This window comes from Desmodus rotundus, chromosome 6 (assembly GCF_022682495.2).
Source record: "Desmodus rotundus isolate HL8 chromosome 6, HLdesRot8A.1, whole genome shotgun sequence".
In the NCBI taxonomy this organism is placed as follows: Eukaryota; Metazoa; Chordata; class Mammalia; order Chiroptera; family Phyllostomidae; genus Desmodus; species Desmodus rotundus.
The window spans coordinates 20,179,395-20,201,921 of record NC_071392.1 but is presented as its reverse complement, the minus strand read 5'-3'; the positions used below and the strand labels follow the sequence as shown (position 1 = coordinate 20,201,921).

The following is a 22,527-nucleotide window of genomic DNA, read 5'->3' as shown; positions in this document are numbered from 1 at the left end:
TGCGTTACAGTTCCCATTCTTATCAACATTCATTTCAATGAAGTGGAAAATCACCTCTACACTTCCACATCTCTTGATTTTCCTATTTCCTTTGCTTTTTTTAAATAACTCTCCATGGTATCCAAAGGCAGGGACAATGATAATATTATAGAATTATGTTCACACACAAAAAAAGAGAGAAAAATCAGGGAACTCGGTAAAAAACAAATTTCTGTGCAAGGGCAGCCTGGGAGGACTAGTGTGCTGTATACGACCAAAAAATAAAGGTTTATATCAGTGTGCAGATGAGGTACCTTGATGAGTGAAGGGAGTCTGGTCACGACTGACAAATTCAGACAAAAATCTGCCTGCGCATTCCTAAACAGTTATCAAATTTCCTCACATGCAGTCTTCCAAAGCAGCATGGTGTAGGGCATTCAGGAGATGTAAGTGGACTGGGAGAAAAGTAATTTTTCTCTCCTTTTCAGGAAAAAGAGAACCAGCAAGACAGAATAATTGATCAGTGATGTGAGGTGAGAATTCTAGTTATTTTGATTTGTGATTATACATATTAAAATAATTATTACTTTGCTCCCCCAATATTTGCCAAGTTTCCTAAAATTTGTTAATTTCTCTAATACTTGCCACCCCTGACAGCAATAAACTGTGAAACAAGACGTGAGTTGGATATATTAATAGGCACAATTTATTTTACAATCAACACAAGAAACTCTGAAACACAGCCCTATCTTCAGCTATCACACTGTTTAAATACTGCACACTCTGAAAACTGATGCCAGAACCTTCTATAAGTGACAGCTAAAAATCAGTTTCTGAACAGGAAGGGTCACATGAAAAGCACACAGGCAGGTAAAAGCCAGCCTTTCAAGTGGAATATGGCACATGAACTAGCACGACCACCGTGGAAACAGTACGCTCAGACATAATCAAAATCGTCGTGACACATTTCTTTGAATGCACATGCTGAGATAACCCTGGCGACGCCCTCGTTCCTTCTGGGGGATGTGGCATTTCTGAAAGCACAAACACTGTGTGCAGATACAGCATCGCTGCAGGAAGTACGTGAAGGTCAGACTGCTCGAGATCATTTCTATACGGAACTCTAATTAGCTGGACTATGGCAAAGATCCTTAAACACACAGCCCTTCTTCATTCCGTGACATCCCAATAAGCAGAACTTCAGTACTATAAATGCTATTTATATGCATTTTATTCACACATAACTTACGATTTTTTTCACTACCTATCTCTGTAGCTATAACATTTTTCTTTCTTGAAAATCTCCTCTTTCCTACACCTGTTCTATTTGACCCTTTGTTCCCTAGAACCCACATTTCTTCTTTAAGGGGATTTCTTTTTCCCTTTGAAAAGCTGGCCTCAGAAAGGAAATAGAAATGTTTCCCTGTTTTTTGAAAAATATTTTTTTTTCCCATAGGAATATCTGTCCAACTATAGAGCAGAAATCAGTGGAAATCAGGGCATGGTAGACACAACTTTACTGGAAAGCATCTACTCTATGAAGTTCTGCCACAGTGCCATGCGGGTGTCACAGGGCAATGGGGACACAGTCACAAGTTTTCCAGCCACTGCCAGAGTGAGGACCATCCTCACTGGCACGTGCTCTGGCTTTTACTCCTCGGATGCCAGTGGTCCTACGGTGGCATCCTGTGAGCATTCCGACCCAGCATCACACTGGAGAGATTCTTTCTCCCCTTCCACAGACTCTTTAGGGTCGCAGTCCTCTTGGGAGATGGCCGTTTCAGCCTCTGGCTGCTCTTCATTAACACAATTAGAATTGACATCGAGTCTGCCATCTGATAATGAAAAGAAAAACAAAGTCATTTTGTTTTTATCATGTGCCAGACACTCTTCTAAGTGTTTTCCGCTGTTATTTCATCTCTGTAACAACCACGAGGTAAACTCTCTCTATTATCGTTGTTTTACACATGGGGACACTGAAAAGAGAGGGCTTTGCTAAGTTGCTCAAAGTTTACAGTTAGTAAAGCACCAAAACTGGCATTTGAACTCAGGACTCGGGCTCCAAAGCCAGGCCTCGAGGCCAGGACTGTGGTTCGGGGGTCTGACAAAGTTAGCATGCGAATACAGCTGTGCCCTGAGTGAGCTTGATGTCCGTGGGTTAACTGTCTGTACAGAGTTGTTTCCTTACCTGCAAAGTGGGGGATAATAAAACCTGTTCTACCTTTGTGGCAGACAAAGATGTTTATAGCACTTAGAATAGTGTGTGCTAAGTGCTGATGTTTAACAAACGGGAGGGAGTTCCCACTCTACCACCAACCCTATTCTCCCTCACTTGACTTGTACACAACATGACCAGCTGTTATTCATTGCCCTCGACACACAGGATACAAGTTTTGTCCAGAAAACAGGAGAAAACATGGCTGTCAGAAAGCCTGACCTATTTTCTGAACAGTTTACTTAGACAAATTAGATTTGATTTCATAGAAATGATCCAATCCCACCAACAGTGTTTCTCAACCAAGTGGTGAAGGAGACATGGTCCCTCGAGGGGTGAGGGTGTAAGTGCTGAGCATCAGAGTCATCTGGGCAACGTTTTCAAACTACAAGCACTCCGCACAACCTATGGTATACACTCCGGGGTGCGGCGTAGGAGTGGGGGTGGCTTACCGTCCCCACTACGCAAATCACTGCCGAAGCAACTCACTCTTTCTGACCAAAATGAGTCATGTACTTCATGAGGGAGGGCGAGGAAAAATACTGGGGAATTCGCTGCTCTGACACTTGTAGAAATGTCATCTGGGCATTAGTAGATCTGCAATTTAAATGAAGTTCATAAATCTACTCTAATTTCACCTGAAGTGCTTTAGTTAAGAAATTTAAAAGCTTTACAACCTTAAAATCTTTGGGTAGCCATTAGGGGAAATTTAATTATTCCCTTATTCAAAGACCTTAAAATCCTTTGTGCGCAGAATGTAAGTAAATGCTCACTAAGAGCCCCACAGTTCTAGGGCAGCCAGAAAGTCGGACATGCAGTAAAATCACAACTTTGTCTTCTGTTTTCCAGTGAGAGCTAGGCTGACTGTATCCTATACGTTATCCCCCCAAACAGGGATGCAAAATAGGGACACATCTGAGATCACACGTAAGTGTGATCCTTACGTTAGTCACCCCCAAGCTTCGCTGGTCCCCGGAGAAGACTCCGTTTCTGAGGGCCCTGTGCTAACAGTATCATCTCTCATCCCTCTCCCCACTAAGCAGCAGTGTCAGCTCGGTTTTTATGTACATACTGTTCTCCTCTTCACTCTTTTCTTTGGCAGCTTCCATTTGTTGTTTCTCATAAATGTCCTTGAGATTCTTACAGATTTTCTTATGTGCAAACCAGTGTGTTTTCTGGCAGGTCTGATCGCAGTATATTACCTGAAAGCAATCGCGGTTATATTTTCATTTCAAGAGCTGTGATTGCAGAATTTTTCAAGTTGTGACATTAGATCAACACCGATGCTGCCAAAATGTTCAATTCTCTGTATTTTAAAACCATGCTGTGTGTATGTGTATTAATTTATATTTGTAATTTTTAGCTTACACTTTAAAAAATAATGGATATGTAACAAATGGTCTACCCAAAACTCTCTAACAAATGATTTATCTAAGAACCTACTATGTGCCAGGATTGGCACAGTGCCAGCTGTTGTCCCAGACGAAGCTGGGGTTGAGAAAGAAGAGGGTGGGACAGCACGTAGGGAGCCAAACACATGTCCTAGCAGAGGATGTAACAGCAACAGGAACACACAGGAAGCAATGACTCACTCTGGCCGGAGGAGTCAGTAGGCAAAGAACTGAGAAAAGCATTCCAAGTGCAGGGAATACAAAAATGCGGGAAAGGGGAAGTGAATGACATGTTCGAGGGCAGCAAGAAGTTTGTGTAAATGAAGCTTAGACTTTTGTAAGATTATATGCCAAGCATTAATGGTAGCCCCTTACACATTAATGGTGGTGGTGGTTGTATTAAGGGCCCAACTCTTGTTCTTCCCTGCATGCATACACTTTCCCAGGAGATCTTCTTTTACTGTAGGGGAGGAAAACTGACTTCAGATTTGGCCATGTGTCTCATTCTGGCCAAAGAAACGAGATACAGCGTGGCAGTTTCAAGGCTAGGCTTCAAGGGGCCTCATGAGTGTCCCTACCTGTGGACTGATGCTTCTGCTGTCACCATGAGAACATGCTCGGCCAGGCCTGCTGGTCCGAGGAGCATGAGACGCATGGCACAGAAGCGCCCTGGCTGAGCCCAACCAGCCACAGACATGGGAGAGTTAGGGTTCTTATTTTAAATACTGAATTTTGGAGTGTTTTTATATGCAGCAATAGTTGACCCATACAGACGGTCTCATTTAATCCTCACAACTCTAGTCCCATTTCACACGTAAGGAAACAGACTCAGAGAACTAAGTAATTAAAGGAGATAAACTGGAGAAGAAGGTTACAGCAGAATGTGATGGGTTACAGATGAATATGCTGAAGAATGACAACCTTAAAAACAACAGGAAATTAACATTTTCTAGAGTCAGGCAAATGTACAGACACACACATGTGTGCAGTATCTGAATGTGAGAAAACACCAAGCAAAGGTTATTGTAAAGAATTATCTTCACGAAGCTAATTCTGCAGAAGTAGGTGGCACAGATCAGAGAGCTCAAAGATTGGCGACAGTCAGAAGGGGGTTACGGTGCTATAGGAAAGAGCTGATGAAGAGATGAAAGTCGGTATCACAACATTTAAGATTGTATATTTATAAACTGTCCTATGCTAGGTCCTCATAGCTGTACTGGCCTCAGTCCCCTATGTATGATCTTTCCCTTATTATGTTCATTCATTTGTTCACATCCTTATTTATTTGGGGCAGTCGGCACAATAGTTAAGGCAGCCTGGGCGTTTGGCAAAAGATTGGGCACAGAACTACATTTATCTCAAGTTCTCTTCCACGTTAATTTTAAGTATTAGATGTAATACTTTATATCTAATGTTAGAATTTATTAAAAAACTAATGTCAACCATTATATTTACAGAATATTAAGACTCAATTATTAAATTGGATGAAATTTAAACCAGATGTTAATGAACTTCAAAGAACTTCATTCTTACCATTTTGCATACTGAGCATCTTTTACTTGCTCCCTTTTCTCCACAGGTGGTACAAAATTCCACATCCATGAAACCCACCTGACCAGTGATGGCTTGAGTAAGTACAGAGAACGCAGTGGGATCAGAACCCTACAGTGAGTATAAAGAAGAAAAAAACGTTCTAAAATCACATGAAATACTACTGAGGTGACATCCCGGGAACAATGATGTCTAGAAGCAGTGTTTTCTCTAGACATGCAAGAGAAAAAAACATCAAGACTAGAGATGACACAGACTTATCTATGACAAAATGACAAATACCTTTTTGAGTATACCTTTTTCTATAAAAAGTATATGGGAGGTAAGTCGTGGCTCCAATATTCAAAGAGAAAAAGCTGGCCGCCTTCTAGAGTAAAAGTAGTTTTCAATTAGGATTAAAGACTTCTGTTTGTTACAGGGCAATGACCTCTGAGTGGGATTTCCTTACAACGTTGTTTTATACTGTACTGTATGCTCAAGATAGTCAGACAAAATATTCGAAAGATTTTAGAAGTGTTATAAGGAGCACTCATTGTGAAACTGTTACGCTCCTCCTGAAAACAAATGTAACAACTGGGTTCCCTTTCATATTAAAGTGCTAAGAGCCCTCTTTTAGAATGAAGATAGTATAATGGTGGAAAAAATCAGTGAAATGAAACCACAGACACTAGGTATGTCAGTCACTGTGTGTACCAGGGACGCAGCAGCTGTGCTCCCACGGTGGTAAGTGTCGGGGGGCTTGTTCACAGCTCAGAGCAGCCGCCACCCCACACCTCCTAGATGAGAATCGCCAAGGGTGCGGTGGTCCGTGTACCTGTTTATTACAGGTAACTGAAATGTACTAAATGTTTCAGAATCACTGGTACTCACTAAATACTTATTGATCTATGTAATTTTTTTTTTTTGCCTCAGCAGTACAATACTGGATCACACAATAATCTGGTCCACAAATCCACAGATTACGATATGTTCAAAGATTCATAACAATTACACTTTAATGTTCAAATATTTTTTCACAAAACAGACTGAGACATATTCAAACCACCCCCCCAATGGAATGTTTGTGGGAGTGAGAACACATTAACATTCTCACAGATGTAGCCAAAGATAAAATTAAAGGCTATTTTGCTGGAAGCATAGCTCTTAATGTGAACTATTGCTTCAGAAAAAAGTGATGACACAGCTAAGTAACCACATGGAATCTTCTCGTCCCTACTGGATGACAAGAACTCTTTCTTGCTCTATGAAGTCTTGTCATCTACTTTGTTAAATAAGAATCTCTTTAGGTACCAAAGCTCTGCCTATGGAAGACATTCAGCCTAAAAACAAACAAGACACTGCATTATTCAATGCATCCTATAAAATCAGAGACATTACCTCGCCTTGCAGAAGTTAAAATATACACTGTGAACTGATAAAGCGAAGTAGCTCTAACAGTACAGTCTAAGGCTGGAGCAAGGCTTCTTAATTGTATCCATGCCTCATACTTCCTGCTGAACTTTGGGATAGACAGAAGCTAGAATTCCACACTAAGCAGAGGGAGTCAAAACCTCTGCAGCAGCCCTGGCCAGGTGGCTCAGCTGGCTGGAGCGCTGACCTGTACACCAGGGTTGGATCCTGGGGTTTGATCCTGGTGTACAGGTCAATGCATACGGGTGTATATGGCAGGCAACAGATTGGTGTTTCTCTCTCACATCGACATTTCCATCCCCCCAACCTTTCTCTAAAAAAAAAAAAAAAAAAAAAAATCAATAAACATATCTTCAGGTGAGGATAAAAAATATTTTTAAATAAAAAATTAAAATTAAAATTAAAAAAAACCTCTGCAGCAGGCCCTGGCACCAGCACTGTGAGACAGGGCCAGCAGCGGTCCTCGCTGCTGGTGGGAGCCTGCCAGAGAACCACCACGTTATGGGAAAAGGTTAGCATTGCTTCAAGGCTTATGAACTTGCAATATCACAGAACGCAGCAGGAGGTAAACAGCGGCTGTCTGGATACTCAAAACCACAAGCCTTCCACATAAAGTTTTCCAGAAAGCAGAGTATGGAACTCTTGAAGAACAAAAATTTTTAAACAGAAAATTTTCTAAAATGCATTAAATCCTACTTTATTAATAAACCTTTTCTCAATGACTCAGATCATGAGGATGCACAATCATACTCCATAAACCCGGTACATTATTCTATGACACAGGACTAAGATGATGAATTGTGGACTTACGCTGTCCTACTTTAACTTTTTTTAAAGGACTTTGGGCTGCTATTTTTAGTTCTTCTCTTTTCCCTCTTGAATGCAGAATGTCAACTACCACATGGTAATGGTGGAAATGCCTGTAGCAGCCATTGCTAGCTGTTTCTCTGACTGCCATTTCCCCCACTTCCTTACTAACAGAATCATAATTTTGTTCAGAACAGCAGTGTTAAAACCAGCCAAAAATACACACTTTCCCAGATGCCTGTGCAGCTAAGAGTGGTCCTGCAGCACAGGTGGGGGGTTCCTGGAAGAGCTTGTGTTTCCCAGCTACAGACCCCTCTCCCTTTCTGCCTGCCTGGGATAGCAATGTGAGCTTGGAGGAAGAGCGGCGGATGCCTTGCAACCATGAGCTCATAAGCATGAGTATGAAAACCTATGTGGCTAAAGAATATTGAGAGGGAGAATGTTTGGGTCCCTAATCCATTTACTTTTGAACCTTTGTGCCAGATCTTGTCTGCCTATTTTGGGACTTCTGAGTATAATAAATAAATAATTAAACCCTTTATTTATTGAATTCATGGTTGGCTGGAGTTTGGTATGTACAGGCAACACATTCATAATTAATAAACCGGCCCCATAATTTCCTAACTTTAATTTTCCAAAAGCTTAAATGCTAAGTAGCCAAGCATATTAGAAGAGGTAAAAGATCTCTATGGGAAATCATGGAGAGTTCTCACGCATAAATCAATGCATGAACTTCCTGAGATCATCTTGTTCTGCTCAGGTCTTTCGTATTTCATGGTTCTGAACAGGTGAAGTCTTAATGTACAAAGGAGCACCTGGAGCCCATTCCTAGTCCTGACATTCACACCGAGAATGACACAACAGCCTAGGGATGGCAGAGAAGGGCCGACACTGCCAGAGGAAGGAGAGGAAGGGAGGAAGCCATGGACGGGACTAGTGTCAGGATCAATTCCTGGCCTTACGGACAAAGGCTGATAAAGGCTTTGATTGAAATTTATCAGCATGAGGTATAGAGAATGTGAACAGAAAACTATTCAAAATAGTGAAGGCAGGGAGTGTCTTATGAAATGCTGCTTAAGTAAATATAGGGCAGTAAGTAATTTAAAGAACAGAAAATAAAGTTAAAATTTACTTTCCATAGCTGCGAAGTATAGATAGATTTCTTTTTAAGAATGGAAAATGTATGAAGTCAGAGTAGTAGGTAGAATATAAGAAGCTGGAACGTACTTTGAGATTGTTTCTCAGCACATACAATGAGCCACGACTCATCCCTCCACATCTCCGCTGACCAAACCCATCCCCCTAGACGTCCAATGCCTGCGGGACTTGGTGCTGGTTTTTCACAAGCTACAAGTGAACATGTGTGCATCTGTGCTACATAGCAGATGTGTTCCCACCTTTACAGATCCACACAGGTATTTAAAAATGCCAGTTTTCACTGGAACCATCTACATTCCGACATAGGGAAATACTGTTTATTAAGCCACGAGCCCCATAAATGGGAAGAGGAGGGGAATGGATAAACAGAAACAGGGTTAGCAGGCAGACCTATGTCCACAACTGTTTCTGAAATTTTTCTAAGATAACAGTTATTCCCTTTATTACATCATTACTGCTAAAGAGAACGTGCCTTTAACTGCACACAACATGCTAACGAGGTCTCCCTGACAGCAGTAACTGAGTGACGGAGAGCTTACGATTTCCACGGGAGCGATGCTGCGCACCAGCTGCTGCAAGAGGGTGGCTTCGCAGTAGGGAAATTTCCTGATACTCTCCCTGATGAGCTTTTCTTGATACACCGGAAAGCCGTCAGAGGGTCGGCCTTTCAACAGGCTGAAAGGTGGTTTTAAAAATGTAATTGGAGTTGAATCACTAAGCATTTCCTCCCCATGAACTTTTAGTAGTTTCTTCTTGGCTATTTAAGATTTTCATTGTCTTTTCAAATCATGATGATTAGACTCAATTCAAACTGCCGTTCCCCTCCGTGTAGGCCAGGTGTTACCAGGTTTAGGGCCTGGAGAGGTATTTATAAAAGTGACCCCTGCCATAAAATACACTACACACTGCTATCAGATTAGCTAGTTACTTATTACCAGGTCAGTTATTTGTACAAAGAATGCACACTCTCACCAAGTCACACCCTTCCAACCTAGTTCACTTTTCTCAGTAAAACCGGAGGAGAATTTGATCCCTGGTGGGCAGAGAACAAAGGTAACACACAGCTGTCCCAGGTACAGTGATAGAGACACACTGAGTGTCATTTTGAGTCTAGTACAGCCACCTGTGGCAGAGCATACCTGTCCTCACTTTCCATACCTTGTCCATACACCTAGAGAGTGACTTGGGCCACTCTCTAGGTGTATGATCTTATGCATGCTCTTTAACTCTCCAAACGTCACTCTCACCTGGAACTGGGGCTAACAACATCACAAAGAGTACAGAACAAAATAACCAGTCCACAGTCTAAGTATAAAATTGTTCCTGTTTCTCACAGACTGCATGTGATCCCAACTGTAACAACTGCTGCTACAATGCTTAATTTTTAAATCTATAACAAGGCTCCATATAATAAAACATTACCCACTTGACTATTTTATACATGACATGGTAAAAACAGTACCTTCTGATCAGAGTGTCCAGTTTATTCTCTCCGTCTTTTAAGAAGTTAATACATTTCTGAAGGACACAGCTGATATAATGCATTTTCACAGCCAATACTTCATTCATGTCTCTTTGCTTCATGCACTTCTCACAAATCAAATCCATCACCTTGTAGCATTTACTCAGAGCTGCTTCCTCGGCCAGCAGGGGATTCTCATTTATAAGCATCACGATCTAGAAGAAATTCTAGTGAGCTTAGGAATTCCACGAGAGACTTTTCCATATAAAAACTAGGTAGTCAGTTTCAGTTGATTTTAAAAGATTACCAAATATTACTATTTTAATTCAAATTAGAATGCAAATGGCCTTAATCAGAGTTATAAAACTAATACAGAGGGACCCTGATATTGTGGAATCCCTTGGAACTCTGTATGTCGAAGTTATCACATGATCTGCCTGCCATCTAGCTAAACTCGAAGGCATGGTTTTAGTATCTCTATTGTTAAAAGTACTTTGACCAAAGATAAAAATGGCATATTTGCATACCCTTCATGTATAGGATCCAATGAATGAGTAATCACTACTTTTAGTTAACATTACTGAACTTTAGAATTTCACAGCTAGAAGAACTACAACTCCCATTAATTCTTATAAATTATAAGGAAATGAGATTTTTATAGAAATAAGTCTAAAAATAAAAGGTGTATTACTTTCTGATTAACTATATTTCTCTGTGGAAATTTTCCTAATATGTTCTAATAATCCATAGTAATGAAAATAGATCAAAGAGAAAAGAAAAAATAGCTTTATTAGGAAGAATATTAGAACTATTAAATGTAAAGCATTATGAGTCCCTAACTTCCCATATATGCACAAATTAAACTAGTGAGGCATATTTTCTTTTCACTGGCTTTGTTATAGGGTAGATTACCTGTGGTAGGTCTGCACAGGACAGCTGTAAAATTCCAGTGACATAACAGTAATGTAAAATGTGCATACCCTGGGCACGATTGTACGCACAGATCAGAAAGCCAGTATTTGTTAACCAGCATGTTACAGCTAAATACCCATCCTGGGTAATGTAAATGTTAGGGAACCACAGGTAGCAGAGTGCATGAATTAGATCCTTCAGACATAAAAAAAGAAAATTTGCATAAAACACAAGCCTAGTCTCCTACTTGGAAGCTTTATGTAGACTAGTGTTCTTGTGAAATTAAAATATGAGTTTTACTTATTTTTGAGACTCCTAGATTGATATATAATGTTGTGTTTTACTTAAAATATAGCACTCAATAATAAATTATTAGACTTCATGAACTAAGTATAATCAGAATCACCGGTGGTAAATATGTCGACAACTTTCCCTACCCTAACGTATCAAAAATTAACTGTGGTAGTGAAGACTCATTAATTGGCCGCTTATATTTCTGCAATTATAATCATTTGAAGCTGTTTGTTCAATATTTTTGTATACAGTATGTATAATCAAAGCACAGAATCTTAAACTTGTAAGTTTAACATCTTCAAAAAACCTCAAATAGAACACAGGTTAATGGTTTTTTGTCTGTCAAGACGTTAGGCTTTATTTCTTTTCTGACATACGGCAATACATACAAAACAAAATGTCACATCAACACAGCTAAACCGTGAGCTTACGGAAACATTTACATAGCTGCACACAAAATGATGCTACTTGACCTGCTCTCCTTCCTTCAAGCTCTGCAACAGTGTAAAGTAATATAATGCGAAGAAAATCCTTATTATTAATTATTAAGGAAAAATAAATATATTCCTGTAGGTCTGAAAGCCAGATGTATCTCATCTCCCAGAGACCAGCTACCTTAGAATATATTTATACGGTGGCATTTTGAATTCTTTTTACTTTTTAAAAGTTACAAATTCAACAATTCTGGGCTTAAAGATCATGCTGACAATTAAAAATGGGATCTTTTGCACACACCTGCCTCCTGACCACTTGGGAGTCCCTCTGTCATCGTCATGGGGTGGGTGGGTGGGTGGGTGGGTGTGTGTGTGAGACAGAGAGAGAGACAGAGACAGAGACAGAGAATGAATCTGATGTTCTCCTTTCTAACCTCTGTATTCTGGGCAGCAGCTCAATCCCCCAAGTCCCTGCTTAGAGCAAACATTCTTACTGCTTAACTTCGACTCAAAGGTAGCTGTGTCAGGTTTACTGTAGGAACAGATGAATTGTGTATTGAGGATTTCTGTGCATTTTTAAAGGTCTTTAGCTTTATAGAATGGCTGTTAACTACATTTTTTATAATGCTCCCTATGAAGACCAACGCCAGCTTGAAAAAGGGAAAAGTAACGAAAATGGTCCACCTCAAAGGCAACTGGGCAGCTTTTAATCGAACTGTGAGTAAAAGAAAGGTTTTCAAATGAATAGACCATTTATGCTACAAAAATGAAGGTCTGTTCCTAAAGGAAGTTACTATAACCATAGAATAGCAGCTCTTGTGAGACCAAGTGCTCTAAAAACTATAATAGGTTATTTCAGTTTATATGCCTTTATAATTTATTGCCTGTATAAACATGCCCTTAATCTGATTTACTCAAAATAATTGACGGTACCATAATTCTTAGGACATTTAACCCTGAGAAACTAGGCTTCATGTAAACATCAAAAGTTACTCTACAGACTCAATTACTGCAATAACTGAGATTATTACAATCTGAAGGAGTAGAAACACAGATATAAAAGACAGTGAATCAGAAAAATGCAGGGAACTTCTTCAGATCAGTCTAAACCAGAATATCCAGTAATGCTGTGGCTAGAAGGGTAACAACAAGAGCTGTGTAAAGCCACACACGTTCTCTGCCTGAGAAATACGTATCCCTAGGAAAAATCCCGACTTCTCACCCCAGCCTGCCCCTCCTAAGAAAAGTGCCACGGAGGTGCACTTGCTGCTATTTACAGGGGTCCTGTCTTTCCCTCTGTGCTGGGAGGACAAGAATCACTGATACAGAAGAGGCTAAATATTTCCTAAGGTTAAATTCTCAATCCATATAATCTCCACTAGAAATACAAACACGCGATTCACAGCTGAATTTCTTTCTTGCCTGCTTAGGATCACAAGATTGCCGTTAGTGGTTTTGCAGAATGTTAAGTAAAACATTTGAGTTTTGAAAAATAAAAACAGCATAGACTCTACTACTCGTCTGTCTCATGGGAAAGATCTGCTAGTTTGTCATCTCTCTTGATGGCCCAGAAAATTAATTTGGGTGAAGGGCCACATGATAGGTACCATATTTTGCCAGGTATAATGCACTCCCTATGAATAATGTACACCCACGTTTTTGGCCCAAACTTTCAGGAAAAAAATCTTTTAATTTTTTAATTCAATTTTTTATATTTAGAAACAAAATCTACTATTGTATTCCAGGTTATTATTTTGCATATGGATATCATTATTGCTTTCTAGAGTTACATTTTTAATGCATTAAGCATAAAGAAAAGAATTAAAAACATTTATATATATACAGAATTAGTACTACCCATGTATAATGCATATCCTTATTTTTCCCTAAAAAATTTGGGCAAAAAAGTGTGCACTATACATGGCAAAATACAGTATTTTTTTGTTCACTTTTTGGGGTTTTTTTGAGTTTCAAAGACTATATGCATAGTGATACATCAATAAAGTAATAAGATTATATACAATTTGGAACTTTATATGTATATGTTTTTTATTGTTGTTCAAGTACAGTTGTCTCCATTTTCACCCTACCACAACCCCCCGCTCCACCTATCCCCACCTCCCACCCTCAAACCTACCCCCTTTGGTTGGAACTTCGTATTTTCAAATGAGTGTGCACTGTCAAGAGTTTATGAGAATTGTCCACTTACTTTAATGGTGTTCAATATACTCCACAGATTCTTTTTTCTAATAGACTTCTAAGGAAATCTATTTCACCACATTATAACAACACCTTGTATTAAGGGAAAATCTCAATTTTGGCCCAACTTACTGTCCTGCTCACCAAACACCTGAATTACTATCAAATCTATACATTCTGAATGAAGACTATCACACACATTGCAATTTGATAAAGGACAGCATTACTGTAGTACACATGGAGTTTTCTGTAATGACTCATTAAAGAAATTACATTCTTTTGGCTTCATTAAAATTTATTTTATACACAAACAAAAAGGCTGCATATAAATCATGAAGTAAATAGCTGCGAAAATAGTTCAGAACAGCCTTTGAAGTTTCCAGTTAAGTCATTTGAGCTTTTGGGTTGGTCTACAAAATTTGAAAATCTGTGTGAATTGACTACTTACTGGAAAAACTGTATTGCTTAAAGTGATCAAACAGCTGCTTGCATTTAAAACTGTGTCCATGATTACATATCAGAACATTCTATAGAAGGACAATTCTAAGAGCAGATGCTGCTGGTGCCCCAACCAGATGCTCTTCACCGGGCCTGTGCACAGGCCTCTGCTGCCAGGAGTGTTGGCTGCTATGGGCTCAGAGCTGCCTCCTTCCCCGGGAAATTGCCTGCATCCAAAGGGAGCCACCTGACTTGGTACTGTCCTTTCCCTCTGGGGACAGGCCTCAGCCAACAACTGATACGAAAGTCTGGCTCCCTTGCCTCTCTGGAGCCATTAACAGTGTGGATCTCCCTGTGAGATCAAGTGGCAGCTAGGATTCAGCTGATTCCACCTCTTTGCCTAGCCTTTCTTCTTCTCTAGTCTGTGTTCCTTACTCCGTTCCACGTTTCAAATGAGAGCACTCCTTCCCTGTATCGACCCAATTAAGAGAGCCCACTGCAAGCTCTGCATTTACAAAACCCAAGCTGAGACAATTATGATCCTATATAATAAGAGCAGTGTAGACTCTGAAGCAATATTTAAGTAAAAAGCAAACACAATAAAGACTACACTACCTTGACAGGATGAAGATTTGTCATGGTGATAATTTTGTGCAGCGGGCCTGCCAACTTTGGGGGCAGTTTCGGCTCTTTATCCAGTCCCTGGGGCTTAGTGTAATAATCCAGTCTCTCTCGAGGAAAGAAATTGTTGATGACAGTTACACAATCATGCTGACCTTTTAACAAACAAATAGGAAATTTGTTACTTTGCTATTCATGATAAGACATTTTCCAATTTTTTATATTAATTATGTTGTTCTGTTTTCCTGTGAAGTCAATACACATCAACATCTTTAATTTTCAAGAAAGGAGAGCAGAGGAGGAAGAAGGGTAAAGGGTTTTGGGGAACATTTATCAGCATGCTTTGTGAAGTCAAGAAATTATCTCTCTTTAAAAACACAGAATCCAATATGTATGAAGATTATGTGGATTACAAAAAAAAAAACAAACTAGTGTTCAATTTATAATTTTTTACCCTAAATATTTTACAAAGGTTACTTGTAATTTAAATGTTTCTTCTTTTACCCCTATATAAATGATGGTCATTATTCCCTAATCACACCTGGCTTTCTTTATACAGAATTTCAATTTATTCTAGAGAACTTTTTTTAATCATTGTAATTAGTATTCATATTAGCAAACTAATCTCCACTCCCATGAAATTTGAGAAAAGCTTTTGCTCCCATAAGCCTGGAACCTACATTATGGCTTCTCGTAGATCCCTGTGAAACTTCTCTAAGCCATATCTAATGGCAAAAATGGTTCTAAAAGAAAGGTGTTGTAAAAGAACTCCTAAAAAATATCAAAACAGACATAAAAAGATTACAGGGTGAGCGGAAAATGAAGAATTAGCACGAACTCTATCTTCTCATTAGTTCCCAATAGTACAGTCAGAAACAGCCCTGTTAGCAGCTGAAATTATTTTTACATAAAAATACTGGTCATTTAACAACAGCGCTGTCACAGAACTAGGGATTCTTAAGATGACACCTTTGTGAGAAGTAAAAAATATTACTTTACTTTTTACAAGACTAATCTCTCTCATTTTCGGTTAGATTAATCAGGTTATATTATTTTAACTAATCTGCAAATAATTTATATGAGACATATATTTAAAGTTTATCATTATAAGTCTAAATTTGTACTTAATTTAGATTTAAATTTTTATAATGAAAACTATTAGTTTTATTGGTTAACTTATAAATTCCGAATGCATACAAATAAAGCAGTACTATTAGTACAGAAAATGAATGCCGGGAGTGGGGAGAACCAGTGTACTGTTTTGCCCCTGTGGAGTCTTCTGAACTGAATGGGCGCACTGAGTCAGACCTGGGTAACATTACTGAGAACACATACATACCTAGACAGAGCCTAGAAAATTTTCTTCTTTACTTTCATGGATAAACTGAAATTGAAACAGGCTTCCACAATGAGAATTGAAAAATTTATAAAGAAAAATAAATCAAGTTCTATTTGCAAAACCGGGATTAGGAAAACTGTGGAGTAACTCCTACATTTGATTGCGAGAAAAGAACAGTGATACATGAACCCTGAAACAAGCCAAGATATGACTCATTATCCAGACAGAAAGACAGTTTTGGTTATGATGAGTTTCTGACAATATACAACCTACACACCATCTGAGAAGGTCCTGTCACTAAAACCTGAATGAGAACAGAGATCTCAAGATGCAGCAAGGAGAAAGAGGAAACAGTGGAGAACAGCAGCCCCTGGCCGCAGAGATGATCGGAACAGTGTGGACAGCAGGACTGAAGAATTATACTACTGACCACGAGGATTACTGAAAGAGAGCATACCATGAGGTAATGCTAGTAACATATTGCTACTAAAAATACTAAACTCTCAGCAAAGTCCGCAGCTAGTGGTAGTGATGGAGGAGGAAAGAAAAGGCCTGTTGCCTAAAAAACCAAAACAGAGGATGTGAAGAAATAAATGAGTTATAAGGTTTTCCTCTTGTTGGGATGGTTAAACAGGCAAATCCAGGGGTTTGGGGCGGAGCATAGGGGACAGCTTTGTTCTTGTTGTTAGATGATAACTGGGAACTATGGGAGTGTTGGGAATGGGAAAGTACACATTAGAGGAATGGAAAAACATTCTTGGTGGTTCAAGTTAACAAAAGGAGGAATAAAATGCACTCGAACACAACCAGGCCAATCACATGGAGGAAACACACACACACGCACACACAACCACCAGGTAAAATAAAGGGTTAAGCACTGAAGTAAAAGTGAAGCAGTGCCACCAAGTTTATTATGTGAAATCGGCACAAGCTGAATGAATACCTTTTCAAACAGAGAATATCTTTTGGGTTATAAAAATACCCACCTATATATTTGTAAATAAATATAAATAGGGTATAATAGTAGTTACACTATAAAAATGAAATGATAAAAACTGAAAATAAAGGAAAGGGCAAAGAGATTACTAACAAAACGCTAACAACAGAAATCAGTAATGGTGATAACATCAGACAAAAATAGAACTAAAAATTAAGACAAAGAGTGGCATTATACAATGATAAAACCAAGAGCAATATCATAATAAAAAGTGAAGAGCTAAAATATTTTTGTTAAAAAGATAATACTTGACAATTATCACTATTATTATTTCTTGTTACTTTGAAGCCTGAAGCTAATTCAAATAGAAAATAAAATTGAATAGCTATAAAACCCAGGAAACTCTAATTAAAATGATAAGGGGAAAAAAAAAAGAAATCAATAGCTTTCTCTTTATTGCCCATAACCAACTAGAAATGACAGAGAGTGGAAGTGGTGGTGAAATTCTCCTTACAATATGGACAATAACTACCAATTACTTAGAAATAAATTTTTAAAGAAGGTAGTTTTATTTATATGACTTTTAAAGGAAAGGACTGATATAAAGGAATACAGTAAATGTCAAAGGACCATTATGTTTTATGTTAAAAAAACATAAAGGCATACCATGTGTTTGGATGGGAAGTCTTAACACCACATAGTTCTCTGTATATAATTACATAACCATTTAGTAGAATAGAAGTCTCACCGGCACTGAGGAGGATTTGGGAGAGGGAGGATCGCATTCGGAGAGGAATGACTGAGAGGGCACCTGCTTTACTTCAATATCAATGAGATTAAACCATATGGCATCACTGCAGACAGAGACAAACATCCACTGAAGAGATTACTGGGTCCAGAAACAGATACCAGTGTATACAACAATTTACTCACCACAAAAGTGGTGTCTCAATTCAGTGGGAAAATACTGAGTGGTTTAGTAAGTGGAACTATCACAATTAACCAAATATCCACGGGGAAATGAACTCTAAAATAATACATTTTAAAAGTACAAAAAAATGTTTTTTAATTTGAAGGATATTTAGAATATTGATTGAACCCACAATCAAGAAGATCTCTTTTAACAAGACAAGAAACATAGACGTTAAAAGAAAAACCATGACTACTTAATAATTTTCTATGGCAAAAATTCCTGAAAAATCAAAAGAAAAAGACTGACATAAAACATTTGAGACACACTTGATAAACAAAGAGTTAGCATCCATAATTTGCATAAAACTCCTCAAAGCAATAAGAGACAATAGAAAGAAAAACTGAGTAACAAATAAAAGCAGACATCCACAGAAAAGACAATACAAAGGACCAACAAGAGCTCGATTTCACCAATAATCAGAAAGCAAATTCACAATGTAGCATCTTTTCAACTATCAGGTTAGCCAAAAAGGAAACCGTGAAACGCCCAGTTCCCACGAGGAGGTTAATGGCAATGTGAGCTGCTGTGCCCTTTTATAAAGCAATCCAGGCTTACATTAAAATTAAAACTACACACCCTGCGTCTCAGCCGGTTTTCATCCTGTAGCACGCCTTACAGATATTAATGCATGACCATGCAAAAATATAACATCAAGGATCTTTATTACATTATTTGTAGTGAAGTGATTCTTAAAAACTAAAATCGAGGGGGGAAAGCTAAGTGAACTGTAGTAGTCTGTATCACGGAATATTAGGCAACTGTTGAAATAACTGAATTTATTTATACCAGTAAGACGGGAGGGACTCCCATAGCGTACTGGTGAGTAAAGAAAACAAGTAACAAAGAATATATCTGTATGACAACGTTTTTAAAGGATAAAAATCTTATACATGGGTTCAGCTTGAGGGGAATAAGAAGGGGAGAGTGAGTTTTAAAAAGCATACTATATTGTAAAAGATAATGTCAAATGAAAGGGTGTAATTTTCTATGAAATTAGTCTAAGCAGATTAAAATGCAATGAAAACATTACTTATTTTAGGATGGGATTGTCGATAATTTCTACCTTAAATTTTTATGAACATAGTCCTGTTAAGAAAAAGAAAAGAGCCCTGTGTTAACGGTTAAAAGAACAGGCTCCTCCACTTCCAGCTCTGTGATCTGCGGAAAGTTACCTAACCGCTCCCTGAGCTCTATTTTGTTACATCGTGGACCTCATGAAAACCTGCAGGGTCAAACAGAACCTCTGATCATCTTATTCCCTGGCTTCGTGGCACAGGTCCGAACACCAAGCCCCCTGAAAGTGAAGGGATCTATCTGCCTATAATCTTGTAAAGAATTAGCAGCAGACACGAACTAAAATGCAAACTGCAAGATTCCCAGTTTAGTGTTCTTTCTCACTGTGCTGATACCCTTGTAATTATCTTTGAAGTGTGTCGGGGGCAACCAGGGAACCCCTACAACTATGGGAGACAAATTCTTCTCTGAAGTGTGTAGAACAAGGTCATACCTCTCTCAAATCTACCTGAAAATGAATTAAAATAATATATGCTCTCACAGAGTTGTCACAAAGAGACTCAGTGACTGACATAATCAAAGGCAGCTACTAGTAGTAGTTTTAAGATAATTTGATAATAAAAGTTAACAAAATACGTAGTTACAATTACCCCTATCTGACTAATTCCCACTTTATCTCAGCTTAAATGTTATTTTTCTTGAAACCCCCTTGGAATAAGGATAGGAGGTCCTTCTCTGATGTATTTCTATGGAACTCTTAAGCAGTCCCTTGGAGGATACTATTTCACAATGTCCATAGTTGCTATTAGCTTCAAGTGCCACGAGCACATGAGGAGCCTCTGTCTCATTCGCCACTGTAACGAAGCATGTAGAGTGATGCCTGGTTTACAGCTTGTGAACGTTAAGTACTTGTCTAATGAATTATCAGTCCCCACAAGGCCACTTACTGCACTCCCAACCTATCAGATGTTTATAGCTTTTCGATGGACCCTGCTAACTGCCAATTTAGTGTGGCCAAAATACCAATGATCAAATGTTCACTCCCACTCTCTTCTAAACCCTCTACACTATGTACAGTAACAGGATTAACACATCGAGAAATACTGGGCACACACCATAAACATTTGTGGTTGATGAAGATGATGAAGCAGCGTACATTATATTATTAATGAAAGAATTACATTATTGTAATTTATTAATAACTGATGACATTTATTTACTGTACTTGTAAAGCCTATCATCTCATTTAATCCCTTCAATAACCATGTAAACACATGACAGTGAGGAAACCGAAGGTCAGAATCATTAACTGAGATGCTCTTGAGTGGCACAGCCAGAATTTAAACTGAGGACTGCTGACTCCACAGTTCATGTTCTCCAACACTATTAGGTTTAACTACTTCTCTTAGGGCAGTAAAATATACTCAGGCAAAGCATTCGACCGCAGCTAAAACAGCCCCTCCATTCTTTGTCTCTCGCAAAGGAGACATTCAAAACAGCTCACTCATTTTCTCCAAAGTGTCTGGGTATTTCAGTGAGGTAGACAAAACCTGGTGGACTGTACACATTCTAAAAAAATAAACATAACACTTTTTGTTCTTTGAGAGGCCAAGTGGTATTCTTTCCACTGAGGAAAGTTTGACTATAACCTCATGTAAAACTATCATAAAATAACTCACCCACAAAGGCTGCCATCTGAGCTGCTGTTCTTCCTACTGAATTAACAACATCCGTCTCGGCACCAGCTTCCAACATTACCCATGTGATGTCTTTATTACCTAGGGTGTTTAAAGGGAACATATTTGTTAATATTATGGAATGTGCAATTCAAGTACCTCCTGTTGAATTATCTGTACCCCTTTTCCCCCACAGACTTTTAGGTTTTCATGTTATGGATATTTTCACTTTTTGTAAAATATAAGTCATAACTACAGTAAAGAGTAACATGCTATATGAGCCCACTAGAAATTACACTTATTTTCTGTAAAACACATCAAGTAATACAAAAATTGAGTAGAAATATCATTTTTTAACAGAATAAAATACATTTTTTCTAATGATAATGCTTAGTGCAAAATCAAGACAAAAAATATCAAAACAAAGACGGATAAAATGAGTATGTCCTTACCTAATATCTTCTAACCCATCCCCATCAGGCCCCGGGAGAACTATTAACAATTGATGGTCTACCTTTCTGCACTTTTTTTCTCTCTAACAATCCATTTGCATTTATTCTATTTGCATTCTATCACTAATGGACTCATTACAGATATTTAGCTATTATATGAATAAACTATACTCAGTGAACAGCACTTTCCATTAATTTTTACAATCTGAACTACAGTTTCCTTAGGACAGTTCCTGGAAAACACTGCAGGATCAAAGGTCATGCATACTTAAACGCATACTGCCAGGCCGCCTTCCAGCAGAGTTGGGCTGATGCACACGCCCCAAAACAGTGCAGAGAAGTTCCCATGCCAGTGCTGGGTGTACTATCAGTCTTTCTTATCCTGTAGCGATGTGGTAAGTAAGAAGTGACCACTTACTATTCTCATTTGCATTTCTCTGATTATTGGTGACAGTGTTTTCTGTTTATTAGCCAGATGTATTTCTTTTGTTCTTTTCAATTTTCTATTTAATTTTCTACCACGGTATTTGCTGTTTCTAATTAATTTACAAGAACTTTTCACACATAATAATATGACTCCTTTAAATATGTAATAAATATTTTCCTTAGTTTTTCATTTGTATTTCACCTCTATGGTATATCCGACATATAGAAATGTTAAAATTATATGTAATCAAGTTGATCAATGTTTCCTTTTTGAATTCTATATTTTATATCATGCTTAGAAATGCTTTCCTTGTCCAGAATTATAAAAATATAAATTAGTGCTTTTAAATTATGATATTATATTACATCTTCATTTCCTTAAAAGATTACAACAGTTACAGGTAACTCCACTTAGTTTTAGATAATATTTCCCAACTCTTTATTCAGCAAATCATAAGCAACATCAATGAAAGTAAATTTCTAAATAGGCCCTGGCCAGTGTGGCTCAACTGGCTGGATGTCGTCCCACAAACTGAAAGGTATCAGGTTCGATTTCCGGTCAGGGCACGCGCCTAGGTTGTGGGTTCAGTTCCTGGTGGGGGCGCATGAGGCAACTGACCAATGTTTCTTTCTCACATCTGTTTCTCTCCTGCCCTTCCCCGAGAACAACAAGGAAGTTTTCATGTTACTTCAATATATAAAGAGAAAGAATATCAAAGGAATCAACTTGAAAGAATAATTGATCCAGCTCCGCAACTCCACACAAAATGCAGGGTGGGGAAAAAGTAGGCTTACAGTTGTTCATATGGAAAACAATAAATAATACAAGAGTAAACACT

The 22,527-nt window shown here is 38.4% G+C and overlaps 1 protein-coding gene across 3 annotated transcripts in view; it reads right to left on the bottom strand.

Annotated features, from left to right (window-relative positions):
- Window positions 1–662: 662 nt before the first annotated feature.
- ANKMY2 (ankyrin repeat and MYND domain containing 2) overlaps window positions 663–22,527 on the bottom strand; it is a 32,930-nt gene continuing 11,065 nt past the window's right edge. For all 3 annotated transcript variants that reach the window (XM_024577211.4, XM_045185196.3, XM_045185195.2), the window contains exons 4-10: window positions 20,814–20,912; window positions 14,866–15,026; window positions 9,974–10,188; window positions 9,051–9,186; window positions 5,119–5,247; window positions 3,267–3,396; window positions 663–1,814 (exon numbers count right to left, since the gene is read on the bottom strand). In XM_024577211.4, coding sequence (XP_024432979.2) covers window positions 1,630–1,814; window positions 3,267–3,396; window positions 5,119–5,247; window positions 9,051–9,186; window positions 9,974–10,188; window positions 14,866–15,026; window positions 20,814–20,912 — 1,055 coding nt within the window. In that variant the 3' untranslated portion in view covers window positions 663–1,629. The remainder of the gene's footprint in view (window positions 1,815–3,266; window positions 3,397–5,118; window positions 5,248–9,050; window positions 9,187–9,973; window positions 10,189–14,865; window positions 15,027–20,813; window positions 20,913–22,527) is intronic.